Source organism: Grus americana, chromosome 3, assembly GCF_028858705.1.
Source record: "Grus americana isolate bGruAme1 chromosome 3, bGruAme1.mat, whole genome shotgun sequence".
NCBI lineage: Eukaryota > Metazoa > Chordata > Aves > Gruiformes > Gruidae > Grus > Grus americana.
In genome coordinates, this window is record NC_072854.1 from 40,603,039 (window position 1) to 40,621,748 (window position 18,710).

Below are 18,710 nucleotides of genomic sequence, written 5' to 3' on the forward strand. Positions count from 1 at the left end.
AGTAGAAGAAAAATATATTGACAATAACCTACTACATAATATCTTCAGAAATCCTGTTTTTGAATGACATCAGAAATCCTACAGAATGACTTCTATGTTAAGCTCAGTTGAGTGAAAACAATGCAAAAATAGTCTGGCTCAGATTCATCTCAACTGTCATGTTTCCCAAAATAAATCAATTAATCAGTAACAGGCAATGACAGATCCATCAGCCAAACTACTAACATTCTAAACTTCGGCTTTCAAACAGAAAAGGCGGCTTCCTGAAATGAATTAAACATGCTGTTTAAACATGGTGGTGTATAAGCTTCATTCCAGATAATACACAGGCTACTCTGCAATGCTTGAAAATATTATCAAATGCAGCTTAACGCCAGGTGAGGGAAGCTGGCCCCTCTAAGCTACGGTTGTGGTCTCTGCTCCTTCCTTCTCCCCACAATCTTCTCCCCTGTCATGCAACATCATTTCTTTTCTGGTTTGTCTTGTTTCTAGAAGTAGAGAAGGTATTAAGAATTAAACAGCTGCTTTCAGTCTGAAAGCAAAAAAGCATCAAATAGTATGCAAGTGAGTAACTATATACTGTGGGGGGTTATATATTATTTAAAAATAAAATTCAATCTCAAACTTTCCACAAATAAAAATTGGCTAATTCACATTTTAAGAGAAGTAGAGCCCAAAATAAAGTGTAAAGAGAAGTTTTGATTTTGGTTCATTGACTGAAATTACTACAAATATATGGTAAAACTTTCAAAACAGTCTTTAGTGACTCTGGGGAATACACAGCTTTGGGAATTAAAGGGAGCACATGCCTTCTGAAAAATGGAAAAAAGATAAAAAAAAAAACAAAAACCAAACCACTGCACCTCAAACTGACTCCACATGGACTTCTATCTTTTTCAAACTCAGGATATCATTGGCCTCACCTAGCATTAGCTTTTGAAGTAAAATAGCTGACCTAAAGAAATCTAGTGTAAAGTAACAATTTGGGGAGAGATGGGAGAGGATCAAAGACATACCTCTGGCAGTTCCACTGCCTCCTTCCCTCCCTGCCCAAAAGCAGACACAGTTGGGACCACCAGTTCAGACTAACTTTCAGACAGCTCTGAGGATGAAACCCTCCCCTCTCATGCACATTTAAGTTCCTCTTCAAGTGATATGCACAAGTGCCAAGTAATTTTTTGGAAAACCATACAGTCTCAAGTGACAGCGTGCTGTGGTGGAGAACCACAATCTTTGTTAAGTTGTTCCAATGAAGTATTGCATGCGCAATTAAAAAATTAATGCCAGTAATTTTTCTTCTTCCTTCTTCTTTTTTTCCATCAACTGAAGCCATCCCAGCTAGACTAGACAGAATATTCCAGAAGGGACATAGCAGCAAGAAAAAAAAAATGCACTCCCTGTTCTCCTCCACGGGAGTCTCCTTTCAGGAAGATCTCTGGATACACGAGCACTTGCCAAAGTATTTCACCAGCCAATGGTTCATTACAACTGGTTGCTTGACTCAAAAGTGGCTCCTTCCAAGTAATTGTGAAGGTCCTGAAATCCCAGCCCATGGTGTCAGGAGTGTGACTTAACACCTGGCCATACAAGTAAATATTTCTGCTTGCACACTGTGATTCCAAAAGGTGTAACTAGCATTTCATCATTACATTTACTTCCCTCACAAAACCACAAGTAATCCGTTTCTCATTTGTATGATTTCATGTTTTCCTCCAAATCACTTATAAAAATGTTGTAGAGTAGATTTTCAATAATTTAACATGACCCAGTTTCCTTTGCATTATTCTCATTTCTCAATCAAAATATGATATGCTACCTTATGCCAAACAGGTGAGGTAAAAACAGTATCAGATGAAGTGTATCTTTACAGCAGAGTAAAGTCCAATTCTACAATGCATCCTCAATTATTCATTGTATTTGGCTATATTTGTTTTAAGGATTTTGAATTTTTGTTTGCTGGGAAACCAGCAACAAAGAGGCAAGAAAGGAAAAGCAGCGTGTTAACTGAGAGTACCCTCAGAAAACCACAGGTTATACTAAATATTCTTAAGCTAATATACTAAAAAAAATCATGAAGTTACAAAATATTTCCTGGCCCATGCTAATGGTCTAAAATATGCATAAAGGAAGAGTAGGATCAAAAACTGTAGAAAATAAATTAAAAACTTAACTTCCTAAAAAGTAATTATTTAAAGAAGTTTTATATGCTCATTAAGAACCAACACATATTGAAGAATAACTGCTACATTTTTAGTAAGCCAGTGAAATTATCTACTTTGCCCTAACTTCATAAAGAACACAAAGTATAAACCTCCCGCTTGTTCATTACTTAAAAAGAAATTTCATGCTCCTGGGCTGTAAAATCAGTGTATAATTCAAACTGGATGAAAATCCTTTTAAAAAATTTATGCTTAAAGCTCAAATCCTAGCTTTCATGCAGCCATCCACTCAAGATGCTAATTGAAGATACACACAGAGAAAAGCTGCCAACATTATTTTGTCTGTACGAATACGTACATCTTGAAAGCACTTGATGTTAACCAGTAACTCAGTACTAAACAAGAACAGCAAAAGTAAACTCCGAAAGTTCATCTGTTTAACAAAACTGCCACTATTTTGAACTGTGCGATCTGTGGCAACAGTTGAATCGCTCTGCGATGAAAATTATACCAAATGACTACGTAGACACATGGGAATTTTCTCAGCTGACAAAATTAAAAAATACATACCTTTTATAAAATACTATTTTACAGAAAGCCCTTCAGTTTGTTAATTTACTAGAAGCTCTGAAACCAATAATACTGAAAGACTAAAAATAACCTCTTTGCCAAGTTAATCATACAGAACATTTTGGCTCAAAAGACATTAAAACTACCTAATTACTGCAATGGATTTGTTCCCTATAAGAATGAAAGCAGATAATGGCAGCAATGTGAGACTGATGTTCACTAATATGATCAAGAGACTAATTATTATCCATGAATCATTTGTAGCATTCAAAACTTGATTAATGTCAGGTCAAGTTTAGCATGTGATAGGTTTTATTAGTAATGCTCGGCTATCCCACAGCTTGTCAGTTTAAGCGAGTGCCATCTGTTAGGTATAGGAATAGCCAACAGCCACAACAAAAGCACAGTGGATACAACTGGTCACTGAAGTACGTTTTAAAAATTCCATAAGGGAGCTACCCTAATAATATTTTAAACACACTAGACCAGAATCCAGCACAAAAAGACCTGCTAAAGACAGGAAATTTGTAGCCCAAAAAAGTGAGCATGCAAGACAGGCTTTTCTCATTTTAAAGCTTGACCAAAGGCGTGTCTCGTAACACTGAATTTAGCTTCACAGATTGACCAGTCTCTAGCAATAAAAATCCTTTTGCAAGAGGAATACGTGTAACTTCCTCACTACGCTCCTTCATCATCTTTAGCAAGCATTCCTGTATAGAATATACTGCTTTACCCTTTAAAGCATCACTCATGGTATTCAAGTACACATGGCCCTAACTTGGCTCATGTAGCAATCCACTGTTAGAAGACAACGAACCTGAAATTCATATTCCACAAGAAAGTGTTTACTGACAGTTTCCCACTTGTTCTAATTACAGATAATGGCAAGAAGGAATCTTTTCACAGGAGGCTCACTTTCTACTATTTCACAGCCCTTTGCGGGTGGCCAGCTGTATCAGGGGTCACCGCTCCCATGTCCAGCCCATTCACAGCTCTCGCAGCAGGATGGGAACTCACCTGCTATCGTAAGAGCTCATGTGGGCATCTCCACTGAACCTCCACAAGCTCTGCACTAATAACGGGAGGAGCAGCAGGGCTGAACTAACATGAGGAGGCAACAGATGGGTGTGTGCATAGAGAGGAAGGAAGGTGACCTAATTCTACCTGGGTTTGCTCTGGCACCTATGTACTCTCCTTTGGTCTAAAATTAGTTAGAAACTCAGCAGGAGCATTGAAAGAAACATTTATTTACCTCACAGCTATCACAGCTACAAGAGCCCTCTCAGATGTATTATAAATATGTTCTCATTTGTGGCGCTCTCGCATTCTAAGCGGATGAAGTGAAAGGCTGCAGGTTCAGGCTGCCACTAGCATAACTTGCAGTCTCTACTTCAGCTCCAAGTGTTCTGTTTTCTGGCTAAGAGTATGACATGCAGGGCTCCCAGACTCCTTGATGTAAAAGCCAAGTATTCTGAAGACTTGATGCTAGCAGGCCATAGACCATAAGTAACATCATAATTCAAAGAACCACAGCTACTCTACAGTTTCTTCCTCAACCACTGTGCATATAATTTCACAGCTGATGACTGACAAGGACCCAAACTACTAGTGCCTGGGCATTAGCATTCTAACTAACGACACTACTCTTCATGGATTGTCTGTTAGAAGAGCAATTCTGCAGAAAAGTCTTTACCGGAGTCTATGTATTCTTTCCAGAACAGGAAGGCAATAGAAATTCCTGTTTATACTCATGTGATGGGGAACGAGCAACACCTCCAAGCAAGAAAGCCAAAGAGACTCATCCCTTCTATCTGCAACCTGCTTTGTGTCATCAGTGAGGCACCTCTGAAAAAAACAAGTTATTCCACACGCCGGACTCTCAGAGCTTTCCCAGCTCCTACTAGAACTGCTGCCAGTTTCACAAAGGGAGTGTTATAGTCTGCTTTTTTCATAGAGAATGTAAAGCAAGAGAAATCATAAATATCATCTTCTGAAACCTGCTTCTTAAATCTTTTCTACTACCCCTCTAAGAGATTTAAAGAAAAGCCATTTCCAGATATATGATTATCTGGAAGTTACTGTAGTCTGTGATGGGATGCAACCTCCGATATTGAGAAGGTGGAAGAACTGCACTAGCTTGATTACATTACCCAGCCACAAAGGAAAAAACGTTATTGTGAACAACAATAAAATATATTGCAGAGGGGGTGAGAAATAAAGTTTTATGGTTCTATTTTTTTTTTTTAATCTCTTTTTGGTTTTGCAGCTAATTCATTAACTGCACTCTTTAAAGATGCTATTAACACGAGCTATGTGTCATGTTCCTTAATTATTTGGATAGCGACATTTTAGAAAAATGTAGAGCACATTACAGGAAGAGTCTCACTGAGCTATCACCAGTTTGTTGGTTCTGACTGAACAACTCCAAAGGTCATGTACCTAATATATTCAAAAAAATACCTAAGAATAACATGAGTGCTATGTGTGTTAATCCTTAATTTGACAGCACATCTGCATTCCTGAATTCAAAATAAGTATTAAGCACTTCTCACTGTCAATCTCTTCTCAAAAACACAATTGAGAAATTGACACCAATTAACTACGATGTTCTCAAATGCTTCTTTCAAATAAGAGAAATAGGCTGTTCCAAGGAAGTTGAGTTGACTTTTGTGATAGCTTCAAAACAGGAGAAACAGATTCCTCAAGGCTGTGAGGGAACGCCACTCACTGCCAAACAGCAATAATTTTTCATATTTATTTTACCTGATGAAGAAACAGAGCAATATATTTCACAGCTTGACCATTTATTTTACTGTGCTCTTGCCAGTTCTGTATTTCAACCTGCAAGTTACCTTCAGTTTTTTCTTTTAGGGATTGGGACTTTGTCCACATCACTCTCCTCATGCTCTCCCACCTGGCAGAACACACCTGCCTGAGACTAGAGTCCCGCTGGAGCTGGAGGAGGATTAATAAGTGCCACTAGCAAATTCTTTGACCTATATACAAGTGATCTGCAATCTGTGACACTCCTGAATGGATGGCAGATACTCAGTAAAGTCTGTTACCCGACATCCTCAACTGAGCAAGGTTCTCCCACTAACGTTTAGAAGCTCCCTAATACTCTGGGTTTAGATCAAATACAACATTCAAAAGTTCTGATGTCAAAGGAAAAAATGACATCGAGCTGAGTGCAACGAGGCCACGTGTATTTTAATTTGTTCTCTAAATGATCTTCCAACGTTACAAACTTGATTGGGTTTATCTGTTATCCAGCCCCTGTGTAAACTGCTACAACATAATCCGGTCTCTGGTTGTCAAGAACATGGACAGGCCTGTTTAATTAAATCAGATAATTAAGGATCATGTTTTATTAAGCATTTCCACTAAGACTCATCAACAAAGACAAATTTGTATATACAATAATTCAATTAGACATAAAATGGATATTCAAGAATATGAAGTCTTCATGCATTTACTGTTACAATGCCTGATTCAAGCTGGGCTAATGTATTCCACTGGGCACCAATGCAGTGATTTTAACACAAAAATTAAGATTTAACATTATATTCTGGATGTTTATAAACATCTGATTCTTCTGCTACGCAATGGCACTTGAGGGCTTTATTTGCTACAAAGCTGAAATTAAAATTTGCCACTGCAAGGCCATAACAGTAAAATGCTAAGATTTTATTATTTCTTGATTTTAATGAAAAAGATTAATTTTGTACAGTATTTTTTTTGCAAAACTGGGCATATCACAAGAAAAGAAAGACCTAGCAGGGATGTCCTATAATCTTGTATCATAATAAATTGCTTTAAATTTCACCCCCATCTTTACAATTTTCTTTGTGCTTTTATTCATTTTATCCAAATTAAGGGCATGTCTCTTGAACATCATTCCAATACGAGAAGGTTGATGGCTTCCCTGCGGAGCTGTATTGCCAGGAGGCAGTTTGGAAAGTGACAGGCTGTGAAGTGGCACAACGGACAATATTAAACAGTTGCCCCTCAATTAATGAGTGGACTGACCCACTTAGTCACCACAGCTGAGTCCTCTAATTCAGAAGGTATCAAATATACCAATTCAATTGCCCATACTGGGATACCAACTGGTAATTAGGTCCAACCAGATTTGCATTTTCTCCGTTTCAGTAATACATCACAAAACTGAAAGTAAAAATCATTGTTAAAGACATTTTTCCTACTTAGAAAGTTATATTATTTCCGTTGCACAAAATACAGAAGAAATAATTTACAAAAACGTTAGAATGTTCAAAACTAATGTTCAAATGTTAAAAATTAAATTGAATATATATACTGTTCTGACATTTAAACTTACAGTGTGCACCAAGCATAATGCTTCATCCATATGACTTTATTTTTCCACTAGTTTCATTGTTTTCTTTCCCACACCACAGTTTGGCAAGTCAGAATTTAATTATATATTCCACATCTGAATTATTCTACATTAATTTAATTTGTACCACTAGCAATATCTAACATAGGCCACTAGTTATGAAAATAATCCTTCATGGAAATATTTGAGTCTGTTTGTTTTAACTTCAGTAGATCATTTTCCAAAAAAATGTGAAATGTAACTAATGTGGGAATAATTTCTTAAACCAAAAGCAAAAACCTATTTACCCGTTTCCCTAATCAAAATTATACTGTGCTGAAATATTATACTTGACCTTCAACATCACAAATAATAATAATCAAAAGCAAGTAGCCTAATCCTCTTCTGTTAAGTCTAGGAAATGAACACAGATTCTTGATCATGAACGGGTCTCCTGGAGTGACTACACCGGAGCAAAGAGGCTGAAAAGTTAGCCATAGCCAAGTCATTTTTTTCTTTTCCCTAGCATGTGGGAAAATCTTTTGGTGTAAAGCAAATAACTGCAGCCTCTCTGCCCCACAGAAAGCAAAGGAACACCCAGAGGCAGCTGGACATCCCACCAGCCCCGGTCTACAAAGACCCTGCCACCCTCATCCTCTCACTGCAGAAATTATGTTTACCCAACAGTATCCACATCATTCCAGTGCTGCAGCTGGTTGCATGAAATAACTTCAGTTCAAGCAGTGAACGTTAAGAGGTAGTAACCTACATTCAGCTCAAGAGCCACAGTTTGGTCATCTATTTCATATCACAATTTACAAAGCTTCCACTTGGTCTGGTTGGTTGTCTTTACCTTTAAAATTCACATGGTAAAATAATTTTGAAAAATCAGGCTGAAGTACTACATGCTGGGATGCAGGACAGCTGCCAAGTGAAGATTTCAAATTCTAATATAAGCATAAGGTAACATCTTTCCAGCTTCTTATTCACTATTTGTTTACTAGGTTCCTCAGGTCAAACATTATTTGCATTTACAGGAAGAAAAGCACTCCAAAAAGAAGATTTGAGTGAAGATAACCACCAGCACAAAAGCATCTCAAGGTGGAATAAGGCAATAGTGCTTTTACAACATTGGACTTTCCATTTTTGGGGAGATAGAATAGGACAAAGCAAGGAAGAAATATGTCAAGTAAAGAAATAAAAGCAAACAGAAACAAAATGGTAGAGGGGAGATGGGTTAGAAGATAATTAAAAGGAGATGAGATGATGAACAGGCCAAAAACCTGGAACAGAACAGACGGAGCGAGGACTATGGTGTAGGCCAGACGCCGAAGAGTGACTGCCAATTCTGGGTCAGGAAATGCAGGATGGAAAGGTAAGCTGATTAAGCTACTCCTTAAGGCATAGAAAATAAAAACAAAAATAAAAACAGAGGAAACAAGTCTTCTTGGCATTAAAAACCCTCCAGATGGTAACATTCCCTCTCCACCAAGATGCAGAATTCAAAATCTCCAATAAATAGACATTATTTGACACCTCTGCTGTTGCCATTGCTGCTATTGAATTCTTCCATCTTCTGTCCCATGACTGCAAACGTTCTCCATATTTTTGTCTGTAGGCTACTTGGCGACCTAAGACAGGGCTTTGTGGTCATTTACAGTCAGTTTTGAGTTAACAGCTCTCTTGGCAGACACCAATGAGCTATGTCCACATATTCTGCCTTTTATCAGGGTTCATTTTGTCAGGCCATGCAAATACTAGCTTACAGCTGCCTGCAAAATACTTGACACCAACATCAGCAAGTCATGTACTTACACAATCTTCCTTATCATCAGAGGTCCACAGCCACTTAATTTTCCAAAACAAACCACCTCAACAGTAGCTATATTTTTATTGGTACAAACTTTTAAACATTCCACCTTCCCTAACTACAACAAAAACAGTTTCAAAAAATAAAAATAAAAATCCAAATGTCAAATAAAGCAGAAGAACAAAATAAGTCATCTGTCAGTTCACAGATTTGACTGAAAACTTTCAAGAAGATCCTAGGCCATTTAATCTTCTAGCAGAGATTACTCACCTTCATTCTAATCCCTCTGGGACAAGCTGTCATTTTAAAACCAGATAATAGTCTAAGAACTGACAAGTCATTGACATACAGCATGCTAACATTTGAAAAAGGTTGTTCATTTGACCTGTATCATTGTTTAACCTTTAGCCCTATTGTTCCATTGAGAGTGATGGGCACAATTCTCCACGGGACCACAGACTGCACACAAAGGAACTTTTTTTCTACTCCTGCTAGACAGCATTTGCACTAGACAATAGGCTTCAGTGATGACATCCGGGCTGGGACCGTCCACACAAAAAAGCCTTGAGCAACAACTGTGGGTTGGTTTAGGCAATGAAAGCTAAGACCTGCATCATTTCCAAGAGATTAATTATTTCTATGTACCTGTACTTCCTGTTTAATATAATGAAGATAATGTCCTTGTTAAAAATCCTAAAGTATTTGTATAAATAAAAGGCTAAGGCTCTAAGGCTAGCATTAACGTCGCTGGTCTTTAATACTTTAGCATCAAGGAAGCCTAAATCTCAGCTTCTTCCATAGACTGCTGCTACCCTTACATGATGGATGGGAGAGCTGGCAGCCTTGACCATGTCACCTCCTTGAATTCTGATGCACACTAATAAATGAAAAGAAATCAAGCTATGCAACACAAGTGACCAATCATGCAAGTGTAATGACAAAGAGCAAAGATTCAACATTGCTCAAAAATGTATTTCTAAAAGAACTTGGAAATTACATTAAAAGGTGAAAATCACTCACAGAGTAGATGTGTTCCCAGCTAACAATAAAAGAGTAAACTGTGTTTAATGATTCCTTGATTATAGAGGCAGACAAATTCAGTGATGCTGCTTTCTCCATCAATATCACAGTTCAGTAAGGTAACAATTTTAGAGATTCTGAGAATATACAAACTGTGCCCAGGTGATTGTTCCTTTCTTTTCTTCCTCTTACCACCAAAACTCAGTCTTACAAAAACCAAACAAAAGTCCATCAAAGCATCTCAAAATAACGCTCAAGACAACATTATAAAGATATAACATTGTAAAGATATTGCCCTTATTTCCAAAATCTAGTACCAACAACAAATGGCAAGGCACAACTATCAATGCTGCCATACTTTATAATTGCACTTTAAAAGTGCATTTCATTTCATAATAAATTGATTTTCAGACTAGAAAAAAAAACAGCCAGCACTCTAACTCTGGTATTAAAGTCCCAAATTTATAACTCTAAGAACAATTTCATTACTGGATATATTATATAACACAGTACAAAGTCTACTGCTGTTTGAAGTAATTTCTTCCACATTTTCACTGAGAATAACTAAAGCTATGTGGACAACATTCATTTTTCCTGGTATAATTAAAAGTTCTAGCCACTTATTGTACTATTAAATATAGTGCTGAGACTCCTGGCCTTTTTGAGTAATCTTCCTACAATCCACCCAAGCTAACACAGATTTACTGATATGCACTATTGTTAATAAGAACAATGGCCAACAACGGCTTTCAATTTGGAACACTATGTCTTAACTCAGGTCATGGAAAGGAATGATGGAGGGAGGCTGTGAAAAGAGAGGTCTACAACATTTACTTTTGTGAGGTTCAAACTGAGCCCTAGGAATGTATTTCAAAAATTAATTTTCTCAAAGCAAAAATAAGATATGATGGGTGGTTCCAGCTGCGGTAATTCAGAAGTACACTTGATTCTTTTCTTGACCCTAAGAAAAACACAACTACACTTCAAAAAAACCTCCAAGATATATTCCAAGAATTTCAATGAAACACATTCTAACCAGTGGTACAGGTTTTTCACTTTTTCAGTCTTGAATACGCTGGTGCAATCAGAGATCCAACTCATCTGTGGCCAAAGACCGGTATGTCCATTTTTCGTTCTTTGAAAATAACAAGCCTTGGCGGGGGGGGATCTGAGAAGCTACACCTTCTCTCAGTGAAATACAAGAACTGGAGGTAGGGAGGAAACCCATGCTTGAGAAAATGCACAGCTTTTCTGAGGCCACTCAAGGGTGTAAATCTTTAAGGAGCTCTAGTCAAGAAAGGAAGGAACCTGTTAGATCCTTTCTAAAGATGAAAAAATCCCACTGTTCTTGGAGAAGAATAAGAAAAATGGCTAATTAAACGTAAGGAAAAGATCTACCTAAGCAGGTCCCATTTGTCAGTCCTTTAGCACCCATTCAGCTGCCACCATCTCTGGAGATGGATTGATGGTTATGCTGAGACAATCTGAATACGAATCATAGAATCACAGACTGGTTTGGGTTGGAAGGGACCTCAAACATCACCTAGTTCCAACCCCCCTGCCATGGGCCCGGACACCCTCCACTAGACCACGTTGCCCAAAGCCTCATCCAACCTGGCCTTGAACACTTCCAGGGAGGGGGCATCCACAACTTCTCTGGGCAACCTGTGCCAGTGCCTCACCACCCTCACAGTAAAAGATTTCTTCCTTATATCTAATCTAAATCTACCTTGTTTCAGTTTAAAGCCATTACTCCTTGTTCTGTCACTACATGCCATTGTAAACAGCCCCTCTCTGGCTTTCCTGTAGGCCCCCTTCAGGTACTGGCAGGCTGCTATAAGGTCTCCCCGGAGCAGATATAAGCAGACTCAGAAGCTAGCAGGAATTCCTTGTCTCCCTGCAGACCTTGCTGTGCTGCGCACAGAGTTGGTAAACCCTGTCCAGACATTTGTCAGTGATGCAAAAGAAACCCAGCTTGCTCTTTCAGCTATACTAATGAGGTATTCATCGCTATGAGTACATTTGTTGCTATAGTTGCAGAGATGACTGAATAAACATAGGAAAAAGATCTTTTGGGCAAAGCAATACTATTTTTAAATAGTCCTCTTTCAGAATAGAGCAATGCATCAAAACAACAGTCTGTTCTGACTACATATAATGAAAAATTCTGTTCACGAAGTTGTGATGAATATGAAGATGTTATTCCTGTTTCATTATCCTAAGGAAGTGTCACAGGAATCACACTCATCAAGTTCACAGAAGTAACGAAACAAAAAAATGCATTTTTGACGTAAATAAGAGCAACAATAATTCTTTGTCTAAATATTATTCTTTTGAGAACATATGTTTATGAATACTATTCTTTTGAGCAGATACAGATTTGAAATATAGTTTAAATCTATGATTTCCCTTAAATGCTTACCAATAATTGCCTTAGATAAAATTCCACATCAATACTGCTAGTACTACCTAAAACTCCTTGCATTTATCATAGGGCATACAAACAATTCTTAAATACTGACATAAATCTTCTTACTTATTGAAAACAATAATCAGATTTAAAGCCTCATTAGAAATTTTCTGCTATAGCAGTAGTATAATAAACATGTTTCACTAGATAACGGTAACTTTAAATGAGGACAAGGATTGTTTAAAACCTGTAACATACATTGTACAAAAAGAAATTTTTAAAAACTATGGTTATTTCAAGTCCAAAATGTAGAAAGCTTTAGAGTCTGCTGTGATTGTCACTTAAAAAAACCACCCCAATACCGAATAAAACCCACCAAAAACCCCCCACCAAACTCAAATACTCCTAATAAACGAAAAGCATGTGGATACTCTTATCAAAGATGTTTTTACGATGGTGATAACACACGAGGGTGAAAATTTGTTGTCTGAACTGCATTTCCAACATATTAACCTCAAATGCAGGTTGCAACATCCTTAAAGTTTTACCTGGTACTGCAGATTTACTGCTATCTTCAAATACTGTTTTTTAACAGCTTGAGATAAGTAACAAAACCCAAAGAGATAGCCATGCTTCGCACTTTCATATGCCCTACTATATCAACCTGCGTAAGCCACCACTTTATCAGTTCCAAGGGTATATTAATTCCTCATAAAAAAGCAGCAAAACTCAGAGGAAAAGGAACCCTCAAGAGAAAGAAAATGTGCTATATAACTGTAATGCAAACCACCCATTGACTTTTACTCACTCTAACTGGGGGGGGGGGGGCGGGGGGGAGTTAACTGACAGAGAGATGCCTAGATTAAAAAATAATCTTTCAAGACATATAGTTTGATAAAACCCAGAATATTGCTCTTACTTGCTTTATTCCCCTACCAATTTGATCTAATACATGCACAGAGTATGTAAATCATAAATGAAGTTATTAAAATAAGAGAAAAATAACACTGGCTATTTGCTCTGCACTGCCAGTAACTCTACCCCTCCTGCTCTCTATGCGTATCCTCAACTGCTGCATAAAGGAATATTCTTCACAAAAATGGAAGAAAATTGGCCAGAAAATGCTTCATTCCATAATTCACCAGTTAATCAAACCTGCCTGCAAAGACAAGGACAACATAGAAAATACTGTCCACACATTAGTGTCAAAAGTAATTAAAGTCTATTATGAAACCAATTCTAGCCAGGTATAATTTCTTTTTTCCCTTCACCAACATATTTGCTGCTTTATTGCTGGGTAATAAGACAGTCAATGTCTTAAAGAGTTTATGCTTAGAGCTTTGAGAAAGGCTGAAAAAGACCAGTAAATAACATAATTTCACTGCTGAATTTTAAAAGTGCCACAGTCAGAATTGTGAAAATCCAATACATTGGAAAGCACATGGACAATTCAGAAACCTCCTTTAGACAGGAAAAAGAAAGCTGTTGAGCGTAATTTTAATTCTCTAAGTTCTGGGAAGCGGAGGATCATTTCAATAGTTATGTACTGGCAATTAGATTTAACTAGCAGGAGATTTATTTACAGGTATGTTTTACCTAGAAATTTTTCTGGGAATGCTTCCCAACATGTTCTTCCTGTGATTTTTAAATGAGGATAAAGAACCTGGAACTTCAGAACACTTCAAGAAACTCTAAACTTATGTAAAAAAACAATTCTTAAGATGTGTGCCTTTTGTTCTGGTTTCTTTTAATTTCAAGCTCAAAATTATGTGTCCTAGACAAACAGCCTTTTTCCTCTCCATTAAAAATTTACTTCAAATTTACAAAGTTGATCTTAAATAGACAATCCAAAAATGCAACAACACAAATACAGACAACTGATCGAAACATTCATAGTGCTTTATCCACACAAACTTCTCATAGAATTGTTCATGATTTGAACTTGCTGAAGACTGCTACTCTCTGCCAGGTTTTTTTGCAAGTCCAGCCTATGCCTTATCTCTTTATTTACTTTTCACCCATTCTTGGTTAGCCAAAATACCATTACTCCTCCTCTTGGGGCAAGATTCATTACCTGCTACAGGCCCAAGGAAATGACAAAAGCAAATGGAAACTGACAATTTGATGTTCATTGCTTTGCGTTGATGAGACACGGGACTACTAACAGCAGTGCTGAGAAAAACGGGTTCCTCTAGAAGAAAGTATTATCCAGGAGCCATTTAATTCACAGAAGAGAATAAAAGTATTTTACAGAACGTTAGGATATGTCTATAGTGAAAGAAAGAGCGCACAATGAAAGATAGGAACTCATATATATATATATGTGCAAGTCATATGCATTATTTCAGAAGACCTAGGGCAGTATTTTAATAAGTAAAATGTGGAGACGTTAACCAGAATGGGCTCTTAGCAATCACTGCTGAACATGAAGTGGGAGTTCAAGCACAACTCATGATTCTTAGACTATGGCCAAATGGGGACTGGAAGTAAAAAGAACATTATATTCTTACCTACAAAGGAGGATAGTGTAAACAACATAGCTCTCAGACATTCCCTTGAGCTCAGAGATATTTCAGACCCAAAGCTATTAACTTCTATGTCATCGCTCAAGATTACGAAACTAAAGAATTAGGTTTTGCTAAAGTACAGGTTTTAAATATGGGGAAACAATAATTTGGAAGGAATAGGTTGCCTAAAACCAGTTTTCAGAGTACCCCAAACTGCCAATCGCCCTCAAGCATTGCTGAAAACTCGGTTAGTAGACAAACTCGCTGGAAGCTAAAAAAAGCTGAGGGATAACCTGTACCCAACACTGCTTTGCTGCCTTCAGCACCACAACATAAACAACTGAAATCAAGTTTACCTTTCTTGATGTGTAGATGTCAAAAAATGGTTTGTTTCGAACACTGAATGGTTCCTGTGCTTTGTCGATAAGACCATTTTTCATCTTTTCATGTCGTGGAAATATAATCTCTTTCTCTATACATGCAAGTCGAACATTAAAATCACAGTCTCCAACAGGCTGCCCCTGCCAAGTTACAAAAATCAGTGTTAAAACCAAACATCAAATTATTTGAACAGTCTAAGTTTTCCTTACACAATATTTAGAATCATACAGATACATAAAAATATTATCAAATGACTACATGTTTTTGCCAAACACTTGGTTTTCAAGCATTTGTCTCAGGCTGTAAGAAGTTTAATCAAATCAAAGTTCACAGAAAGATAAAAAACCTATAATATGTATTCAAGCATATATGAGTTAAATATTTAAATACCTTTAAAGTTAAGCAAAATAATTTAAATATTTTCTTAATTATAGCTTTGGATATAGCAGATATATACTTTTCTACATAGTTTTCCTCTGAAGTCATAATACTTTTCATGACAACGTAACAATGCAATTTATGCAGTTAAGCAAACACATTCCTTTAAAGGTACTATATTGATGCCTTGAAAGAAGCATTAATTATGTGAATGTTCACTCTTCTGTCACAGAAAAAAGAAAGGTATAGCTGCAGTTGGAAAATGTACCAATAAACAGTGGCCGCAAAAACCTGTAAGATATGTGATGGTTTGGTCACAAGAAGGTAGTAAAAGCCCTTCTCCAAGTCACAGTAGCGTACTCTGACCTTTCAAGATTTGAAATAAAACAGCAGCTTTACATTGCTCTTTAGACATTTGGTGCATTGCACCAGATCAGTATGAACACTCAAAATGCACATTTGTCAGCTTAATAATTGCTCATAATGGAGTTTATTATATTTTGAACATTAAATAGTGAGGAGAATGCACTGTGAATATCACTAAGAGAAAATAAGCAACTGGCAACTTATAAATTCTAAAGTTAGTTTCAATCAGATGTGCCACTTTCATATCAATAAGGCACAAAACTCATAGATTTGCATTGTTACAAGCACAATACAGCACTGGAAGTTGTTTACATGAGATCATCCCTCATTTTGCCACCTCATTCACACAGAAAAAAAAATTTTCAAAATCTATCCCTTTTATGGTCCACAGAGAATAAGCTTACAGAGCTTTGGCTTCAAAACCAGAATTTTTAAAATGTTGAAAGCAATGAGCACAGGAAACTGGGAAGACATGGGACTCGAATCATCAACGGCAGCAGTACAGATGAGCAGGAGAACCAGCAACCAGATATTTCCTGTACTAAACGCAGCTAGAAGAGAAATGGAAAGAGAATCTAAAAGAAAAAAGTCCCGCTCTAACATGCAGCAAAGAGAATCAGAACTGGTCAATCTGAAAGAATGCAAAGGAAATAAATGGCAAAATGACATCCTAATGAAGCATACAAAGGTAAGAGACAGAACAAGTAGCATCTGAACAGATACTTCACTAGGAGAAAAACAGAACACCAATTTTAGACCAACATGAGTTTAATCAAGTTCTTTGCAAACTCATCCTGGCTTTCACCAGAATCTTCTACATTTCCTGCTGCCAAAGGGGCATTAACTTTCTCTTACATTTCCTTCCCAGCATTAGATCCTTACTAGACCTCTATAAAAAGTCCTCAATTGTTCAGTGCAACAGCTTTAAGAACTGTGCATAGCTCCCACACCACATGTAATTCACAACCCCTTTCTTTCAGAACTCAGCTTCAATCTATAGGAGGAGAGGCAGCACAGCCACCATCACTTGGCGGGGAAGCGCATCCTGCACAAAGCCGGTGACAACATGGGTGAAATGTCTCCTAACCTCTGCTCATTGATCCATGCTTGTGAAGAAGAAGAAAGGCTATCTAGCTGTTAACTTTGCATTCAGCGTTGCCCTTCTTTCATACATGGAGGTGTTATTAGCAAAGAGCCATTCAAATTAATGGAAATTAGAGTATGGAAAAAAAAAAGGAGCATGAGAGAGGCTTACTCCTTATTCATTTGTCGCAGAACACAGCTGCCTGATCTACAGATTTTTAAGTATTGCTGACAAAATTCAGGAGAAACATTCTGTCTTTGTTCCCCATGTACAGCACACTTGAGAACTCATCTATACAGTGATTGAACTTGTCCTGCTTTGTATATCTAATTAAAACACAGAAAACACATATTGACCTCTGTAACAACTGACTGAAGAAATGATTGAGGAATTCTTTCCTGGGAAATGTGTATACATATTACTCATTATTTCAAAGAACACCATAAACTGTTCTCTAGGTACACTTCAGCAAGACCTAGCACACATGCTGTCTTCCCTACAGTAGCTTTTCCACTCAGCCACATTTTATGAGTAGGTCTGAAAGAGCAAATGAACTAATTAATGTTTCAAATATTTGAGCTTCCAATAAGCAGTAAAGTTATTTAGAGGGCTTCTTTACAATGATTCATTCATAAATGCTTTTGCATAGTGACTTAAATTTATTTCAACCCCTTAATAGTTAAAAGGCGAGACGACTTCATATGCACCATAAACCAGCTGAATCACTTTCTTTTCCTTTAAATAACCCTTTCACTTCTCCCATCCACTTGGAACTAATTAATTTCCTGCAGCTCTGCCAATCATATATTTTTATTTCAAAGCTTGTTAAGCAGAAGGGTATATTACCACTAGGTTATATCATATAAAGGTCAGAGATAGGTTGACTTAAGATTATATGAGATGGGAAAACACAAATAATGCTGCCAAGCAACTTCTTCATCAGCCAAGTAAACTAAGCAGTTAAGGAGTATTTCATTCTCACGAAAGCAAAGGACATTAGCAATATGAAAATTAACATAACATTGAATTTAAATCAAGGACATAACGAATAAAAGCAATATTGGAGGAGGAGGGCTTTTTCTTTGTTATTAGACACTTGCCATAATTACAAAAAAATGTTGCTAATATACAATGTATTTATCCCAGACAGATCCCAAACCTTCAAGTGGTAAAATCCTAGCTTTTAGCAAATAAGTAGGAGGGTAACGTAGGCTGCAATAAATAATTCACAGACCTTGACAAAAACAGGAAGAGATTTAGTGTATAAAGCACACATTTAAAAGTTGTCCAAAACCAAGACATAGATGCATGTATAATCATAGAATGGTTTGGGTTGGAAGGGACCTCAAAGATCATCTAGTTCCAACCCCCCTGCCATGGGCAGGGACACCCTCCACTAGACCACGTTGCCCAAAGCCCCATCCAACCTGGCCTTAAACACTTCCGGGGATGGGGCCTCCACAACCTCTCTGGGCAACCTGTTCCAGTGCCTCACCACTCTCATAGTGAAGAATTTCTTTCTAACATCCAATCGAAATCGACCCTCCTTCAGCTTAAACCCATGACCCCTTGTCCTGTCACTACACTCCCTCATAAACAGTCCCTCACCAGCTTTCCTGTAGGCCCCTTCAGGTACTGGTAAGCTGCAACTAGATCTCCCCGGAGCCACTTTTTCTCCAGGCTGAACAA

General features: G+C 37.4%; 1 protein-coding gene across 5 annotated transcripts in view; it reads right to left on the reverse strand.

Moving 5' to 3' along the window:
- The window catches only part of RNGTT (RNA guanylyltransferase and 5'-phosphatase), a 207,558-nt gene that overhangs the window by 102,629 nt on the left and 86,219 nt on the right, over positions 1-18,710 (reverse strand). For all 5 annotated transcript variants that reach the window (XM_054818904.1, XM_054818906.1, XM_054818909.1 and 2 more), the window contains one exon: positions 15,169-15,333. In XM_054818904.1, coding sequence (XP_054674879.1) covers positions 15,169-15,333 — 165 coding nt within the window. The remainder of the gene's footprint in view (positions 1-15,168; positions 15,334-18,710) is intronic.